Here is a 19,678-nt window from a genome sequence, read left to right on the forward strand (position 1 = left end):
GTAATCACACTAGGGAATGAAATTCTCAGAGCTCCTCTGCACTGCAGAGCCAGGCCGTGTTGTTTAACCTACTTAATGGTCCTTTCGCTCTGGCGCTTAGCACACGAATTCCATGTTTTTTCTCCTACACATGAAGGAGATGGAAAGCAAGCTAATGTCAGTAAGTCCTAGAAATTACATTTTTTTAACTCTAGACAAGAATCTAAATGTTCCCCACCTTCAGAGAGATCTTTTATCTTGTTTTGCCTGGCACAGCCCTGATTTATATCTGTTGATCTGACCTTAATACGTCCCCCTTAGAGTCTCAGAACTGGTTTGGATGAATGATATGGTCACTGGACTTTTAAGGCATATTCCCTGTTTCTTTGGTTTTTTCCCCCTACTAAATTAACTTAAGATCTAGCTGGAGGTAATAGCGTATTTCTAGAAATTGAAGTGATACAGTTAAGCATGTTTGATTATTTTGTAGCCTCTAGATTATAATTTACAGAACATTTTTTTCATAATGATGTCTGATTTTCGTCATGTTTTATTGGTACTTTTTATGGTATACCATCTTTGATTCTGTTTTTGAGAGATCTGGTAGTTATAAGAGGTACCGAAAACGCTGCATTTTTTCAGTTGCTAAAGTTTTCCACTCCTCTGCCTTCTTTTCTACGCTAGTCATATTATTTAAAAAGCATTTACTTTTATCTTTTGATCTGATGCTATTTGAATTCAAAGGCTGGGTTCTCTTATTCTGAATCTAAGCATATATAACAAGTCCTGTTTTAGCAGGAAGTATAACTCTTTTCCAGTACTTCACACATACTAGAGGCATTTTTATGGGGTAAGTACTATTTTTTAGTCATCATTCAGTACTCACAGCAGCGAATGAGGTCCCAAGTTTTTAAAAATATGGTGACTATGAAATACCTTCTTAATTTAGGTATCAGTATAATTAGGGCAAAGTAAAATCCCAGAACTATCAAAGTTTTCCTTAAATGTGAGCAGATAACACAGTGGGCATAAGGGCAGTTGTTTTCCGTGTGTGTGTGTGTGTGTGTGCGCGCGCGCGTGCGTGTGTGTGTGTGTGTGTGTGTGTGTGTGTGTGTGTACACACACGGCTTTTTCCTCCCTTTCCTGACCATGGTGCCTTTATGGTCATTGTTTATTCAACAAAGAAATATTTGAACTCAGAAAAGTTGGAAGGTGAGGAAAACTACTTTTTGTTAGTGACTTTTTCTGTCTATACTGCATTACCATCAGACGGTCTGTCTATCATAGGCATTTGTGATTCATCATACTTTTTTGGAAGTCTTTACATAAACTCTGGTATAGAAAACATGTTATATTTTTCTTGTGTGAAATTAGGCTCATTAGAAAATAAAATTAATGTTTAGGTTTTGTGTATAACAAATGAAGCGAATATTTTTGTTAGCCTTAAGAAGAAAGTGTGCTGTCCCACTGGTGATCTAAGACGAGTTTCTGTTGGTCTGCGTTGCAGCGGTAGCAGTGGCCTGCAGACTGGACTGTGGGGATCTCAGCTGTGTGTTAAACAAGCTAGGCCTTCTTTTTCCCTGTTGGTTTCTCGGTGTCTCGGTTTCTTTCATCCATTGTATTGCAGCAATAACAGCATCTGCTGTGGTAGGGCAGTGAAAAGGGGACCTTTCACAATTGGCGTGTAGACGTAAGGGTGGGGTTGCTTAGGCCTTGTGGCTTTTGCTCAGTGCTCACTCTCAGTACAGCGCAGACATGTTCACAAGTGTGTCTTCATTTTATAATTTCTGTATTTGAAGACAGTCTTTAATTGGGAAAGAAAGGTAATGATGTAGCAATATCTAAAAGTTTCCTCCCTGTTTTGAGGCTTTGGGGATTAACCCTAGAATGTATCTGATATAACTGAAGCAAAGATACCCAACACTGGATTTCCAATTAATGAACTGGGAATGGAATGGATTGGAAATGGGATCTTTATTTCCATCTTATTCTAAAAGTCTATTTTGAGCTCCCAAGGGAAGAGAAGTGAAAGGGAAAAGGCAGCGGTGCTGATTCTGCATTAATTATGCCAAAGCAGGGTGGCCCTCAGCTTCATCTAGACAGGTCTTCCTGGGGGGCACAAATTGAAAAACAAAAGGCAAAGAAGCAGAGGCTGCAGTATTCTTGAGGCTTGGCAAGCTTCTGCAGCTCCGTTGCCCCTTCATGTAAAGTTTCCTTTCTATGGTTTTATAACACTGGAGCAGAGTTACGCACCTGGAGTGTGTGTCAGTGTCACCTGATTGCCACCTTCCCAGCAGCGTATCTTGTGAAATGAAGAGCAGTGAAATGATTGGTTTTCAGAGCATCTCTAGAATACATGTACCTGAAGTAGAACAGAGAATAAAATAATTTTATAGTGAAACAGAAAAGAACACAATGCTGGTTCAAACATTGTGATCTAACTACCAGAAACACTATTTTCTTTCCTTCTATTTTATGCACATTAGAGAGAAGAAAATAGAAGGAATTCTCTAATCATAGTGTTTACAAAGATAAGATTTCACTATGATGTTCCTTCTAAATTGATCCAAAAAGATAATAGAAATACTTCTGTTCTTGGGAGTCGACTTAGCTTTCTTTTCCTCTTCCTCAGCACCTACTTTTGTGTTCTTGCTGCAGTCACATTTGCATATGTGTATGCTGTTTGTTTTCTGACTTATTAGGACATTTACATCATAACTGAGTCATATAATGGTCAGTCACTTGGCCAGGATTTGTGGTTTGGTTATTGTATCACTCTCCTCAACCAGGACTCTTGGTTTGCCTTTTCACACTTGTCCCTCTCCTTATCATCTCTGTTAGAGGCACCACCTGTACCAACAAACGACTCAAGGCAAAAAGACATGAGTGGTTCTTTTTTCCCCCTTCCACCCCCGCTTTTTAAAAACCAGATCTTCTGCTTCCGCTCTTGCCTCTGCTGTAACCCACTCACACCCGGCAGCTGAAACGATCCTTTAAGTTGTTATCAGGCCACCTTACTCACCTGCCCAGTAACAGCCCAGCTCCTTTCTGGAGTGCAATTGGCGATAGTGACTCAGTACTTCGATTCTGGAATGAGTTTGCCTGGTTCATATTCTAGTCCCGTCACTTAATAGCTGTGCGATTTTGAGAAAGTTATGCTTTCTCTGTGCCTCAGTATTCTCATATGTAAAATATGAATAATAATGGTAACTGTCCCTTAGAGTTATTGTGAGAGTTTGATAAGCCAATGTTTGCAGCTCACTTAGCGCATACCATGTTTCCCCGAAAATAAGCCCTCGCCGGACCATCAGCTCTAATGCGTCTTTTGGAGCAAAAATTAATATAAGGCCCGGTCTTATATAATATAAAGGACCGGGTCTTATATAATATAAAGGACCAGGTCTTATATAAAGGACTGGGTGTTATATTAGTTTTTGCTCCAAAAGACGCCTTAGAGCTGATGGTCCGGCTGGGGCTTATTTTCGGGGAAACACGGTAGTGCACATGGTAAAGGTTACCTGCCCTATCATCATCATGATTATTACCAACCATCCAGATTCCTTGAATATTTTCACTTTCTCGGACTCCCTTACAATAATTTGTTTATAATGATCTTCGTTTGCAGAGAGAAAGGTTAAATGAAACCAGGTATACTTTGCTGAAGAAGGCAGGAAAGTGTGTAATTTTGAAATATTTCTATTTTAAATGGTTGAAGTAAGAACAAAACAAAACATGTCCTAGTGCTCACAGAGGATAAACTCGCAGCTACCCAAAAACTTGATCTTTGTTATATTAGACTGTCTCATTCTTCAGGGTCCTGAATGGTTAAGTATTTGTGTGCCTTTATTCTGTCGAATGTTCTATATATTATCTCCGTTTTATTTTTATAGTTTTCTTTTGAGATCAGAGACCCTCATCATCAGCATTAGCAGACACCTAATCTCATGTTCTTGAACATGGTAAATGAAGTTCCTGTGTCCCAGGAGGTGAGAGTCTGACAACACTGATAGTTACACTTGTGTATGTCATATGTGTCATGGAATAAGAGTGTACAGCCAGCTAAATGTCAGAGGAAGGGGACGGTAGGGATCCTGGTGCTGCTCCCCTTAAGTTTACAAACAAGGAAACCGCTCAGAGACTCCCCAATAACCATTCACACGGCCACACTAGGCATTCATTTTCCTGACTGGCTCGGGAAGATTAAACATTTATGTCTTATATGGCTCATGGGTCAGGACTTTTAGGAGGTGGAAGGCAAAGGACGTTTGCGATTGAATGGTGATCAGAACAAAAGTAGCTATGGGAGTTAAATGATTAGATGGATATGGATTTTTTTTCCCCTCAAAGCAATCATTTTAAAAATGCAGCTGCTGGAGGAGAGAGGTTAGAAAACTCCCTCAAAGCCCGGAGTGAACTGAAGTTTTGTTTGATTACACCACCCATTCCACACATTTGGCAAATAATTGCTGAGTGCCTACTGTGTGCCAGGTACTTCTGTAGGCACCAGGAGGACACTAATGAAGAAAACACAGGTTCTTCTTCTCATGGATCTGACGTTTGTATGGGAGGAAGATAGACAAATAATACGTGACCAGATTTAGTGACTACTGTGAGGAAATACAGCTGACTGGAGCTCAGATATCGCCTTGCTGAGGAGGTTATGGCTCCGTGGAGGACTGAAGAATGAGGAGGACCCACCTCTGAAGGTCTGGGTAATGAACCTTGTGTGCAGTGGGACAGGAGAGTGCGGTGGCTCTCCAACAGCAGTGAGCCCAGCTGGGCGAGGCACTTAGGGTGCATTCCAAGACCCTGAGGGTGAGTGCCTCCTGAAATGTGCCCCAGGCGTCTTTCCTGCCTCTTCCTACTTCCTGCCTGGGCCCAACCTGTTTGAAGGACAGAAAGGACAAAGTTGTATTTACAGGAAGTGAGTCAGTGGAGGGGGCTTGAGATGAGCACAGACCCCTGCAACGGCCCTGTCCCTTCCGGCTTTGTAGGCCAGGGTAAGGTGTTGGGCTCCATTAACCCTGCATGGGGGAGACACTACGGAACAGCAAGCAGAGGAGTAAGCTGATTGATGTTTTTTAAAAACCACTCCCTGCTGTCGGGGAATGAGAATGGAAGCAAGTTGGCCAGTCAGCGTTGGTGAGTTCAGGAGAGAGATGGAGCACAGAGTGGAGGTGGAAGGAAATGGCTGGATTTGAGGAATGTCTGTTAGACACTGTGGTTGACTAATCAAGTAAAAAGTAAGGGGTGGGGCGGTCAGGACTGGAGATGGAAATTTGGGCAGCTCTTTGAAGCCAAGTCCTTGTGAGTTTTTGGCTTTTGTCGGGGACACTCCAACCATTGTAATACCGCAAGGACTGCAAAGATAGGGGTACAGATTTGTGCAGGTCATTAAACTTGGTGGTAGGAAGATAGGGGAGTTTCTGTTTAATTTCTGATTTCTCAGTGAAGTATGAGACATTATCATCACCTGGAAGTGGAGAAGGGAGACAGAGGTTGGAGGATATTTGAAGGGAGAGAAGGTTTCAAATAGGCATTTCAGAGGGTGAGAAAATGAATATTCCAGGGAAGCATATAGGATTGCTGGGTGGTGAAATCTGTGATTCTGGATTTAGTAAGGTTGGCTGTTCTTCAGCTGTGTTCAATAGTGTAGCAGGGAGTAAGGAAATGAGTTTAATCTCATGTTGGGGTCACCATAAGGACAAAGTTAGGATTGGAAACTTTTTGCAGCACAAGTCAGGTAAAATTATGGGGTTCACTGAATGTAATATTTATAGGAACGATCACTGCTAGAAGATTCAGTGATTTATTAAAGAATTAAATGAAGCTCGGGTTTTGATTATATTTCAGTTAAACTCATGATCTGGTTTCTTTGCCGCATGGTGGCACCATCACATGGCTTTATGTATTTGGGTTGTATACCTAATGCCTTTTCAGAACTCATGTGTCCTCTGAAACTCTTAAAGCTCATCATTTAGATTCTAGAATCAAGGCGGTAGCTCATGTGATCTTTGGAGTGTAAAATTCTTAACAGTTGTAATCCAGCTCCTGCACGTTCCGCCGAATTCTCATCTGTCTTCTCACCCCCACAGAGCTCCTTTTGAAGTCATTGGAGCTCCTCGTGCTGAGCATTTCGTGGGGGTGCAGAGCAAGGTGAGAGTTTCGGACACTGAAGTTAAATAAGTGTTTTAAGTACAGATAGTTGCCTTATCCATCACTATTATTTCTTAAGTCCTTTATGGAACAGGACACTAGAGGGCAGTATTTATCCTTTTTCCATTTTTATCTTCATCCAACCTCTTAATTTATGGAAGTCTCTTAAATGTTGTGAGCATTTTTGAAAGTGAATACAGTTTTAAGGCGTGTGAGACATATATTGATGACACAGCCCTGTTTGCGAACAGGCTGTATATTTGCAGTGAGAGGAGCTTTTTATCCATTCTGTATATAGTTGGGGATTTATAGTCCGATCTAAGTTGGAGAAAATTCCTAAAGACAACATATGTTAACCATCTTCACAACAAGATTGTTACCCATGTAGACTTGATGTTACCTACTTCTGGTAAGCACAGCTGGAATGTGGAAAGTCCAGCGGTGCTGGGGAGCATTTAAGGCTTCAGCAGAGGGACTTTGAATATACAACTAGTCCCCACCTGGTTGTGCAACTAGAGACTTGTTTACTTCGCTTATCCAGAGTTAGATACAGCAATTGAAATTGATCAGCTATAAATATTTCTATTAGCTTCGTTCTGGCCAATTTGTTTGTGAATCGTGTTTTTACCACCTAATACTGAAATTCAGGAATTCATAAGTAAAGGGAAAGTAAAATTTTGGTACCAGTAGTACTTGATACTAGGCTCAATTTTAAACTAATATCTAAATCATTTAAGTAAATAAAACCTGTAAATGAATTATTAGCATATGACCCTTGGGCCAGAAAGTTGATCTTTAAGATGCTGTCAAACCCTGAATATTTTTGAAAAAGAACCCCCCCTCCAAAAAAAAATTACAGTTGAAGATTTACCATAAAATTTGAATCGTCATAGAAGATACTGCAAAATAGCTAATTTTCAAAATAGATTTTTCACTAGAAACCCACTTTCCAGTTTTTTGTTAAAAACTAGTTTAATTACATGCAAGCATAACTTTCTGGCTTGTCAAAATTTGGAACACATCCTGGCTTTCTAGAAATTAGTATTTTGGTTTTATTGAAAGCTATTTGTATTTTGTTTTTGTTTTTTTCTTCAGGTTATTCTTGGACACTACAATTGGCTCTCCTATGAAGATGTCTTCGTTAGAGCTTTTAATTTTGGAAACGGCTTACAGATGTTGGGTCAGAGACCAAAGACCAACATTGCCATCTTCTGTGAAACCAGGGCCGAATGGATGATTGCTGCACAGGCGTGCTTTATGTATAATTTTCAGCGTATGTAGGTTTCTTATTTTCTGGAAGAGTGGATTTTTGTTACTGTGGGAGAGATGATAGTATTATTACAAGCATTTCACTCTTAAGAGTGTAAAATTCTGATGTTAATTTTTACCTTGTGTCCAGTCAGTGGAGAACTCTTTGTTAAAACTTAGAATTATTGGTCTGCTTTGGACAGGGAATCAGTTGTAGAACAAATGGTAGGTACAGTTAATGGATGTAGTAAGGGGACTTGAGCCTATTCATAGGGGACTTTCTGGGTCTAGGGAACTGTGCCTGCCCTATGGGCTCTACTGTCACCTCTTTGGAATTCCCCTTTGGAATTGGTGTCATTTTGTTACACCACTTCTGTTAGCAGTAACAGTTGTCTTCTAAAACACTTCCAGTCCTGAAACCCAATGCTAGGTTAAATGATAGGGAATGTTTATATTGTTAACTATTTGAGTGGTAATCCTGATACCTTAGTCTGTGAGGCAGTCCTGGAAGCTTAGTTCTGAGGTCTTGGTGCCAAAATGTGATGTTAAGTATGGCCGTTGTCTTATCCTTAAGATGAAACAGAAAAGATACTTTTACCAGATTTCTCGCTGTAAATGTCTCCACTGTTTTTGTTTTTGTTCTAAACTGGCATACCTTTTTGTTTTCACAGGTTTGGGTTTACAAAATGTTTCTTTGAGACGCTTTAAAACCATTGTTATCTCTTAAAAAGTCACTTTAAGTCTAACTTTTTTGAGTTAGGCAGAAAGCAAATAAAAATCTACATTTAATTTTAATATTTTTAAGAATGGTTTTCTTTATATTTTTCTACTTTAGAATAAGCAGTGCTGATGCTTGTTCATGCTATTTTCTTAACATATAATACCTTAAATCTGACCTTCAACATGTTATTTTGTTGGTATATGTTCTTTTTCATATTTTGGTACCAAGTAGTTCGTTAATAACTAAGATTTAAACATTTTAGAAATCAGACATAATTCCTTCCAGTATGACAGTCCCAGAGTAACATCTGTAGGTAAAACAAAAAGTAAGAGTTCTTTATTGTAAAATTTTGGAAATCTTGGGGGAAATTAGGTAAAGGTGAGTAAGCACAATGTTGATTAGTATAATACAGTAATTTAGTTTGATCATAAACTGTGGCCCCAATGACTGAAGGTTCAGCATATGCTCCATTATGATCCATGTCCGCTTTCAGAGGCTTTGCTTATGTTTAGTGCTCCCATGAAATATTCAAGTATCTGACTTGCCCTTCTTTTCCCTGTAGTTGTTACCTTATATGCGACTCTAGGAGGTCCAGCAATTGTTCATGGATTAAATGAAACCGAGGTGACCAACATCATTACTAGTAAGGAACTCTTACAAACAAAGTTGAAGGTGAGGACTGGAGGTATTTTATAACTACTGTCTGATGCCTTCGAATTGCAGTGTCATGAGCTATAGTGATAGCTCTTTTATGATCATTAAAATCCTTAATGTCATTATAAACTTGTAGGGGTATCATCATTCTATTCCTTTAGAAAAGAAAAAGGACATTTCGTATATAATTATGTATAAGTGGTGTAGAGAGTTAAATTAATTTTTAATATGCCCATATCTAAGATGAAGGGATTACAAATTTATTGTGCTCATGTATTTTCTACTCTGTTTTCAATAAATTTGCAATTTTGGAGGTTTATTTTTAAGCTAGTAATTCATTTATCTTATTTCTGAAGCACTGAATCATGAGTTTTCCGAATTTTTTAATGGGATAAGAGAAACTATGGAACTACAGGAAAAAGGAGTTTCTGTAGTCTCGCAACAATTCCCCATGAAAATAATTTGATTTGTTCTTTTTTTCATATACAGAGGGTGCCAAAAAAATGTATACACATTTTAAGAAAGGAAAAAATGGCATTAAAATTGTAATATTCAATATATACCGATAACCAAAGATGAATACAAGTCACGTGTGTACATTTTTTGGCACTCCCAGTATATATACAAGTTTATAAGTGAATTCCCTCCCCTCCCCCCCTGTATCTTTATTAGCCTCTTTTAAACGTGGGGGGTTTCAGCTACCCTGTAGTTCAGGCAGCTTATATTTACATGCCCATTTTGTGAGGAAGTCACTTTGTTGTTAAGATTTTATCGAAGAACTGGGTACACCCAGTAAATCTAATGCTGTAAAACAGCAATTTAAATTTCAGTCCAATATTTTCCCACCTGAAAAAAGTGCTATTCATACCAATGTACCCTCCTCCTTGGTTTTTTTTTTTTGAGGCAAGAAATTAATCACTGAATGTGGTTAATTACTTTTCTTGTGTCCTGGGCTGTTTGCTAAGCTGTTTCATGATGAATAATGAACGTGACGAGTGCTTGTGTTTTGTCCAGGATATCGTTTCTCTCGTCCCCCGCCTGCGGCACATCATCACCGTGGACGGTAAGCCACCAACGTGGTCTGAGTTCCCCAAGGGCGTCATCGTGCACACCATGGCCGCTGTGCAGGCCCTGGGGGCGAAGGCCAGCACAGGTGAGTCACAGCTCCGGTTCCTCATGTCATTTCTCTGGCCACGGTCCCCAGCGTCGTCCAAGTATGCGATCCCAAAGTTAGATCAAGTGACAAGTCAGTGTTCTAGACTATCGCTTCTAGGTGCACGTCTACCCTATAAAGGAAGGGTTAAGGAAAAATACAATTTATGAGTGTTTTAAAAGTGTATATATTTGAAATCAGTTTAAAACACATTTCGTTGTACATTATAGTTTTTCCGTTTCCTTTTTCTGACAGTTTTGAATGATACAAAGTTAGTTTTATAAATAATGACATTAAACTTGTCCTCTGTGAATTACCTGTAAGTACTAACAAATAGCTAGAGTGGCTAAACCAAGATCCCTCCTTTTACTCCCTGCTCCAACTCTACCTTTTGCAGAGGGCGCATCATTTTATCTTCCAGCTAGCGCCCCAAGGCATGGTGACTCGGGAAGTTCCTACCTTGAAATAAGTGTCCAAAAATGTTAGAGAGTGCACTCATGTTTAGGGGTGTCACAAAAAGCTGCGAGGGCGGTGGGGCCGTATTTCCTTTACAGTTGGAAACAGTGATGAATTAGAGGTAGACGTTGGCTCAGCTCCGGAATGGGTTAGGCTCACATTAATAATTTGGGGCATATTGAATTTTAGGTGCTGGGGGACATTCAGAGGTCGATATCTAATGAGCAGTGGCTTATGCAGGTCTAGTACTTGGGAGTTAAGTTTGGAGCTATGGGATTTGGAAGCTGGAAATACTTAGGTTTTAATTATAGCTGTGGAGTAGGTGAGGTCACCCACCGAGAAAGGTGCCTCCAGAGGCCAGCAAGCATTGGTCAGAGAGGAAGAAAGAAAAGTGTGGTTCGTGGGAGACAAGTGAAAGGAAAAGGGCGGTGAGACACAGGAGTCGTGAGCAGGACCGAGGTGCAGTGGAGGAGTCGGGTGACACAGGGATTGCGAGAGGACCATCCGACGTAGCAGACGTCCCCTTAGAGAGCTGTGCTGGTGGAGGAGTGTGGTGCCCTGGGATGAAGGAGTGAATGGCAGGCGAGGAAGTAAGGACTGGAGTGGCAACAATGGTCAAGAAATATATCTGGGCAGGTAGGAGAGAAAGGGTTCACCTGGGAACGTGTTTAAGATCCCCCCGCTGCCCTCTCCACACACGGATTTAAGAAGTCCACATTTAGAGTGGTTCCAAGGTTAACTCAGGCAGATCAGCAGCACCATCCATGACCCACTTCTGTGTACTGTGGGTCATGGTGCAAATGGAGCACATTGTCAATCCTCGTCCAGCCACCCGAGTGTTTAGTTGAACTGCTGGAGTAGCCTTTTGTCTCTATCTCCTTTCTGAAGTAGACACACAGCAGCCCGAACGGTCCTTACCACAGGTGATGCCAAGCCCCTGTTCAAAACAACAGCGCTCTCCACCCCACAGTGAAATCCAGAGTCCTTAGCGTGGCCTCTGAGGCTCTGCATGCACTGTTCCTGGCTTCCCCTTCATTTCCTGCTGCTTGCCCTCTTGCTCACTCCATGCCCCACCACGCTTCTTACTGGTCTTCACATGTGCCAAGCACATTCTTCCCTCAGGGCCTTTGCTTTTGCTTTTTTTCTGCTTGAAACAGTCTCCCAATTCCAGGGTGAATTTTCCTAGCTCCATTTTTCACTTTATTCAGGTCTTCACTAAAATATCAGCTCTACGGAAAGGTCTTTCCTGTCTCTTCCATCTGTATATTAATGGCTTCTACCTTCATCTCCTCACCTCGTCTTGCTTTGTTTTCTTCATAGCTCTATTATACTGTAGATTTATATGCTTGTCTGTCCCAACAGAATATATGACCCTTATGTGCAGGGACTTGATCTGTTTTGTTGACCTTTGTATGGTTACAATTAATAGATGTTGAATTGAGTTAACAAATGATTATGAAAAAAATTGGTGATGTGGCTAAATTTCTCAGAAATGTGTTGTTGTTTTTTCTCCAATACAGAAAACAAACCTCCTAGCAAACCAGCTCCCTTAGATATTGCAGTAATCATGTACACGAGTGGATCCACTGGGCTGCCCAAGGGGGTCATGATCTCGCACAGTAACATCATCGCTGGGATAACTGGGATGGCAGAGAGGATCCCACGGCTGGGGTAGGTCATGGGAGACAAGTGTGTGTTTGGGGGCTCCATTGTTTGTCTGTTGTGATGTTAAACATTTGTGTCATTTAGTAGGATGTGGTTCAATGAGTCCTTCAAAGTCTGTTCACAGTAGGCATGTCCTTCAAAAAAGGACATTAAAATTAGTTACAAAATAGTTATTGTTGTGAAGTTTAAAATACAGTTATAGGTATTATTGTTAATAATTACTTTTTACTTTAAAACTGCAAATTTTAACTGACTTAAATCCTTAATTTAAATTATTTTAATTGGTGGGTGTTGTTGCTTCTGTAGTCATTTCTATACCAAAGTATATTATAATTCAGGTGAACAAATAATATACCCAGTAAATGTTTATTGAGGGTCCGTGTTCAGTCTCTGATTTTGCTTTTTAAGACAGACTCCAGTAGTAGCAAGGGAGGGTGGGCATGTTGGCGTGGGAATGACGCTGGTGGAGGAGACAAGGTGGGATTTCGAGGGACTGGAAAGGAATCTTCCCAGAGATGGAATCAAAATGCTGATGTCTGACCTGGTCCAGTGGTTGCATATTTTTGATGCCCCTATGCATAGAAATCACACACACACACATAAACACACACACGTGCACACGCACACATGCACACACAGGTCACTGTGGAATTGAATTTGGGGATGGAGAGATTTCTCATGTATGCTTAACATTCAGAAAAAAATTAAGAGCAACAGTTTCCTTCTGGGTTTGCCTCAGTTGCCCTTCCTAGTTTGGGAATGGGGACAGTTCTTGAAATATATATACATAGACATTTCCTTATATAAGGTATAATTTGTTATCATTTAATTTGCCTCTCAGAACAGGACTGTCTTCTGTAAGATTCCTGGCAGACAGTTGTGGATTCTATTTGAACTCTGTTTGGTAGCCCACTGGCTTTAAAGACCATTTCCTCCTGAGATGATTTCTACTGTCTTAAAGAACCTTTGTTGTTTTTTGTTTTTTTCCTCCAAACTCCTATTTCCTCTTCCTTAGCACTTTGCTTCCTTAGCACTCACGATTTATTAGTGAGTGCCTTCAAATAGGACTGGAAACAGAGCCACTCACTTAGACTGTCCACCTCCTCAGTTTTAGGTTGAGCTATAGATCTTTTCCCGAGACACCTAAGTGTCTATCTGTGTGTGTGTCTCTGTCTGTCCCTCTCTGCCAGGAGCAGGAAGCCAGACTGATGCCCTGAGGGCCGTTCCATGTGCCCTTTCAAGCTTGCTCCCATCGCGGTCGCTTCAGCAGAGACGCGCCTCACTGTGTTTCTTGTGTCTCCTTTTCCTTTCAGAGAGGAAGATGTTTACATTGGATATTTGCCTCTGGCCCATGTTTTAGAATTAAGTGCTGAGCTCGTTTGTCTTTCTCATGGGTGTCGCATTGGCTACTCTTCACCACAGACTTTAGCAGATCAGGTAAGTTAAATGTCTGGGACTTGAGATCCTAAAAAATCATAATTATTTTTAACTCATTTTCCCCCATCAGTTTGACAATGTATTGTAAAGATGACAGTTAATCATTTTAAAATAAGCACTTGCCTTTTAAGTGCTTTTCAAAAATATAAGTAATTAAAATGATGCATTTATAATATGCTTCTTGATCTAAGAATTCCATTGAATTTTTAAAATAAGGATCGCTTTATACAGACCACTTTTTCTCTCTGTAGTCTTCAAAAATAAAAAAAGGAAGCAAAGGGGATACGTCCATGTTGAAACCAACACTGATGGCAGCGGTTCCGGTAAGAACTGACCATTAATTTATTATTATCTGCTGCAGAGCATAAATGCTAGTGGAAATGATACTGTTGTCAAGGTAGTTTGTATAGGATTTATTTTTTATTATCTATATTGCTTTAAGCTCTACAGGATTTAGTCAGTCTTGTTTTAGCTTTTTTTATTTTCAGCTTTACATGATATTAGCTCCTTTCCATAAATAGCTTCTTGTTCACATCATTTTCATGAGATCTCTTTGCTATTGTAGAAACCTGAAGCCCAGGACATAGGAGAGAAGGTTTAAAATCACCTCTTTCTAAGCAAGTCTTAGAATACCCTGCCTCAGTCCTCAGGGAAAGTCTGGCCTAGGCCCCAAAAAAACTGACAGAAAAGAAGTTGGTGCAACTTTGAATGACCTGAGAAGCACTCTGCATCTTAATATAATACCAGGCATGGGGTGGGGTCTGAGAATAAGCTCAGTAGGACACAGTGATTTTTCGGTCTCCTTACTGTAAGTTTTATGTGGCTTTCTGATTTTGTTTGAAAGCGTTGGGAATTATCAGATACCTGAGCACTCACATCTAAGCATAATTACATAGTTCTTCCAAAGTCAAATATAAATGGCCAGCAGTTTTGGAATTTCTGTAGGTAAATAGTTTCCTTAGTAGTAGTATCTTTAAATTTTCAGTTCATGTGAAAAATATAATTTAAAGTTGTAGAGGACAAACTATTTGAAGTCCTTAAAGTATACTTCGTAGTAATAGGCCCTGCAAGCAAAATGTAGTGCAGACAAGGAAAATTTCCTGGGTGCATCATTGAAAGACAACTAACCAAAATAACCCATGCTCCACTTATGAGCAAGAATGTGGTATTCTGTATAAGATAAAGTTATGAGAATTTGAAAAACCGTTTCATATTGTTGTTCATTTATTTAGTGAGTTTAAATTTTAGTTCAGAATAAATAAGATAAAAAAGAAAAACAATATAAAGAATCAATGATATATTACTGCCCTAAGGCTTTTCTTTTTTCACTACTCATATGAGCATCCAGATATATTTCTGTTACTAAAAATTATTTTTACAGAAACCTCATTTTTAATCCAACTGTATCTTTCTTTTAAAAGTTTGTTCCTGATAGAATGTCTATCTTTTGAAATGCCTCAATATTGACAGAAATAATAATCTGACGTTAAGATTTTAATATGTGTAAGGCAGCTGATAGCATTATTGACTGTATTAATTCATTTTTATCCATATAGGAAATCATGGATCGGATCTACAAAAACGTCATGAATAAAGTGAATGAAATGAGTAGTTTTCAACGTAATCTATTTATTCTGGCTTATAATTACAAAATGGAACAGATTTCAAAAGGGCGTAGTACTCCACTGTGTGACAGGTAAGTACAGGCTCTCCCTCTTCTTGATAATTTAGTCATTTTGTTCACATTAATTGCTTCACTAATTGAAGTAGTTATGAGAAATAAATTTATTTTAAAAAGTCAAAGAGACTCTTTAGAAATCCATCTTGCATATGAACAATAGAATATGAACAATAAAAGAAGACAATAAAAGAACAATAAAAGAATATGAACAATAAAAAATATTGTAACATTATTTGAAAAACATTTTCACTTACAATTTTGCTGTATTTAATAGTGTGCTTATATTTTATGTGGACACATGATTTTAATTATTTTGAGAAATTGTTTCTCTTTGCTTTTAAATTTATTTCAATATAAGTATAAAATACAAAATATGATTAAATGTTTTGCGTTTAAAGTGTTAAATGACCAATTTTACTATAAACCTGTTAAGTTTTTATTCTTGTAATGCTAATAGAGTGAGTAGATTTAATTACAGAATAGTTTAGAAATTTGAAAATATTACTTAAAGATTATTTTTATGGGAATATTAACATAGTTTTCAGATGCTTCACGATATTTAAAACTTTATTAAAGTTTTTTCCTGCCTTTTAATTATCTCTTTAGTGAGACATGTACCCAACTTTGTAAAGCTTGTTAACATTATTTTTCAAAAACAATTGCCACTTAGTTTTTGCCTTTCTCAAAGTTATTTAAAAAAAAAAACCCTTCCTTTTGATCAAAGTAGTAAATAATCTTTTTTTATTAGCGTATATTCAGGAACATTTCAGTTAGATGTTTGAATTGGTTTAATTTACAAGATAGTTTTTAAACAATAAACACTTCAGAACTTGAATTAGTGAAATTTTTAAGAGTTAGATTGCTGTATAAAAATATGTACACATTTCTAATGAAGCAAGCTAAAGCAAAATTAATTTGCTTTTAATACTAAATTTTATAAAGACATAATAGGATTATTCAGTATTAACATAATATATATAATGATATAAAATGAATTGCTCTGTCCATTAGCAAGGGTTTTCCATTAGGATACAAAATTAAACCTGACAATTTTGAATTCAAGTATTAATTAAAAAGTTTTTAAGAGAAAATCGTATGTTCTTTACTTGGATGAACTTCTAAAAATTACGATTTAAGTAGTGCGTCAAGAGAATCTGTTGTATTAGCTTTGCAGCCTTGGATAAATCATTTAATCTAAAAATTTCATGCATCAAAATTGGGAGATTAATCTCAGTGATTTGGGAAATGCGATTCAGCTTTAAAATCGTGTGATTCTCTGATTAACTTTTCTTAGGTTCATTTTCCGGAAAGTTCGGAGCTTGCTAGGTGGAAATATACGGCTTTTATTGTGTGGAGGTGCTCCACTTTCTGCAACCACACAGCGATTCATGAATATCTGTTTTTGCTGCCCCGTTGGTCAGGGCTATGGACTCACTGAATCTGCGGGGGCTGGGACAATTACAGAAGGTTAGTGTCACCTACAAAGTGGGGCTTCTACCAGCCTGGATGGGTGCGACTCAATTTTTTTTTGGTAAGGGTTTTCTGTAGGTACATAGAAGAGTGGTTAAGGGATTTGTATAGTAGAATAACGGTCAATTCCAGGTTCTCTGATTATTGATGTAAGGTTTTACCGTGTTTACCCGAAAATAGGACCTAGCCGAACCTTCAGCTCTAATTCATCTTTTGGAGCAAAAATTAATATAAGACTCAGTATTATATTAATTATATTATATTCACGGTCTTAATATTAAAATAAGACCGGGTCTTATATTAATTTTTTGCTCCAAAAGACGCATTAGAGCTGATTGTCCAGCTAGGTCTTATTTTCAGGTAAACACGGTAGAATATATTAGGTATATCTAATAGTAATTCACCTAGAAGTTTTCATTAAACTATGTAATATTAAAAACCACTTAGCATTCTGGAAAATAAGTTTTAGTAACAAGCATTGGCTGTGCTGTGTACATTTATTTTCTTACATCAGTGATTAAATTTTAGTTTTTGTAGAAAATTAATGTTTTTTTATTTAGTTTTTTAGTTATGTTTAATAAGTCTCAAATACAGAAATGTTTCTTGGCGGGGATGGTCTGTGCAGCTATAGAGAGAAAGTAGATTCAGGTCCAGAGAATGTTCAGAGTTTGTCATGATGATGTGGTTGAGGGAAGTGATCCAAGTGTCCCCACATGAGTCAATCCCATAGTGTCTCATGTGTCCCTTTTGTGGAAGAAAGTTACTTTGTTTCCCAGTACTAGAAAGAGCTATGTCTCTACTTCGTTTTTTCTAGATACTGAGAGGTACTAAACCCCTTAACTGATGATTTCCCCATTTATCTTGAGTACTTCTGTGTACTGTTCTTATGCCAGATTTATCTTCCATTGCTTCTGTATTTTCGTTTTTTTTTCAGTTATGTTCTCTGTATTGTATGTATTTTTGGAAGCTACTTGTAAGTCTTGTTTTGCAGGAAATAAATAAGCAATCTTAAATACATGTATGTATGATTCCTTCTGTGGATCCTTAATTTCTTCTGTTTTAAGATTAACATTGAATGTGTGATTAATCAGTCATAGTTTGTTGTAAATAAGACTGTAAAGTATTGAATATCAGCATTTCTGATATTTGAATGATCTTTGAGGAAGAAACACAGTGCAGTAGTAACTCATGATAGTGGTGGGTTCTTTTTTTAGCAATCTTACTCTCCTGCCTGGTCTTTGAAGCCTTTATTATATGAATTTACATAGGGTGTGATAGTATAACTGATGTGAGGGAGGCTTCCCAGGTCTCATGTTGAAACAATGATACACGGGAGAAGGCTGACGAGGTTATCTGTACTGCAGAGCTGCCACGTCTAATGGGAACGTGGGTAGGTGTAAACCTTTGTGCTCCATGTTCCTTACAGTAGGGGCCACACACTCATGAACCAGGCAGCTACTTACATGAGGAACTGGGCCCTGACGTAGGAATATGTAATGGGTAAGGACGCGGGGGATGGGAGCAGGCCTGCCCCATCTAATGAGGACACAGCTGGGCTGGACAGGTGGGCCCATTGTTCCCACCTGGAGAGTCCACACTCACATGTCAAAGTCTGGATTTTTAAATGTCAGTAATCAATTCAAATTAAAAACAAAACAAAAAGAAAAACTCAGTGTTGGCCACACAGCCTGTGGTTCACCAGTTTGTGACTTCTGCTTCTCAGGATTCTCTGGGGGTATCTAAGCTTTGGGTTAAATCATCAGTTTTGGTAATTTAGAAAAATGAGTCAGTTTGTTCACTACCTTAATCAAGTATTTTTTCATTTGCATCTTAGTGTGGGACTACAATACTGGCAGAGTGGGAGCACCATTAGTTTGCTGTGAAATCAAATTAAAGAACTGGGAGGAAGGTAATAACCTATTTTAACCACAGAGCATGAATTTGTATAATATTAAGCTTTAAAATTAGAATTGTGCTTCATTTTCTTTTGTATTTTAGAATATAAAATTACAAGTGCTCATGTTTGTCCTTTATAATAGAAATATTTTATCTAGATCTATCCAAATGAATTTATTTTGCTTGTTTAATAGATGATTCTGAAGTTACCATTTTTGTTTTGCTTATTATTTTATTACATAAATGCAAGTAAGAATTATGCAGAACTTGAGAACTGTGCTAAATAACGTCAGTAAATTAGGTATGATCATAACTTCATTTTGTAGAAACAAAATCGTAAAATTGATGTTATGAAATTGACAATTTTTACATTTTTTCTTTTCTCTGAGTGCATCAACTAAGAATTATCATAAGAAAATTATCACTATAATTCCATAAAAATTTCTTGTTTATGGCATTTAAATACTATTTACCTTTTAAATTTTTATTTGATTCAGTTAACACATACATATTATCTGTTTGGATACTCTTTTATCCAAAGTAAAGATAAAAATTCTAAGGCTCATGTGATTCTTCAGCTCTTATCAGAATTAGTGAAAATGTTCAATAAATTTTTCCCCCCCTTCTTCTGCCTCCCCCACCCCTCCGATTCAAGCCATTGTTTCTCAGTCTGGTTGTGTAGGACACAGCTCTTTGGCCCATGCTGGTATTACGAGCTTGTGCCCACCTCTCCCCCCGGCTGAGGCAGTTGGTCGCCAGTCATTGGTCGGCCGCTCACAACACGGCAGCTCTCACCAGCTGCCGACCACTCATGCTGGAACACGCTAGCTAGCGGCAGCACTCAGCAGCCTGCGGCAGGACTCAGCAGCCTGCGGCAGCCCAGGGCAGCCCACACCAACCCACACCCACCTCCGACTGCTCACAGCAGCCCAGCTCCAGGGAGAGCCATTGTTCACAATCTTAGCTGTAGAGGGCACAGCTCACTGGCCCATGTGGGAATCCAACCAGCAACCTTGGCGTTAGGAGTGCGGCACTCCAACCACGGAGCCACCCGGCTGGCCCGAAAATGTTCAATAAATTTAAACTTGGAGTCATTCTGAAATTATCTGTAAGGAATCTAAATATATAGTAATTTGATTTTATACAGAGATTTATTGTTCTC

The 19,678-nt window shown here is 38.6% G+C and overlaps 1 protein-coding gene across 3 annotated transcripts in view; it reads left to right on the top strand.

Moving 5' to 3' along the window:
- ACSL3 (acyl-CoA synthetase long chain family member 3) overlaps positions 1-19,678 on the top strand; it is a 67,256-nt gene that overhangs the window by 37,118 nt on the left and 10,460 nt on the right. For 2 of the 3 annotated variants that reach the window (XM_019753683.3, XM_019753684.3), the window contains 9 exons: positions 7,231-7,408; positions 8,667-8,776; positions 9,773-9,911; positions 11,888-12,038; positions 13,346-13,469; positions 13,721-13,792; positions 15,026-15,165; positions 16,445-16,617; positions 18,455-18,529. In XM_019753683.3, coding sequence (XP_019609242.1) covers positions 7,231-7,408; positions 8,667-8,776; positions 9,773-9,911; positions 11,888-12,038; positions 13,346-13,469; positions 13,721-13,792; positions 15,026-15,165; positions 16,445-16,617; positions 18,455-18,529 — 1,162 coding nt within the window. Of the gene's footprint in view, positions 1-3,874; positions 3,966-6,074; positions 6,136-7,230; positions 7,409-8,666; positions 8,777-9,772; positions 9,912-11,887; positions 12,039-13,345; positions 13,470-13,720; positions 13,793-15,025; positions 15,166-16,444; positions 16,618-18,454; positions 18,530-19,678 lie in introns of those variants that run through there. The other variant, XM_074314025.2, reaches the window with a different exon arrangement.

Source organism: Rhinolophus sinicus, chromosome 17, assembly GCF_057876585.1.
Source record: "Rhinolophus sinicus isolate RSI-liver-muscle chromosome 17, RSI-T2T, whole genome shotgun sequence".
Lineage (NCBI taxonomy): Eukaryota > Metazoa > Chordata > Mammalia > Chiroptera > Rhinolophidae > Rhinolophus > Rhinolophus sinicus.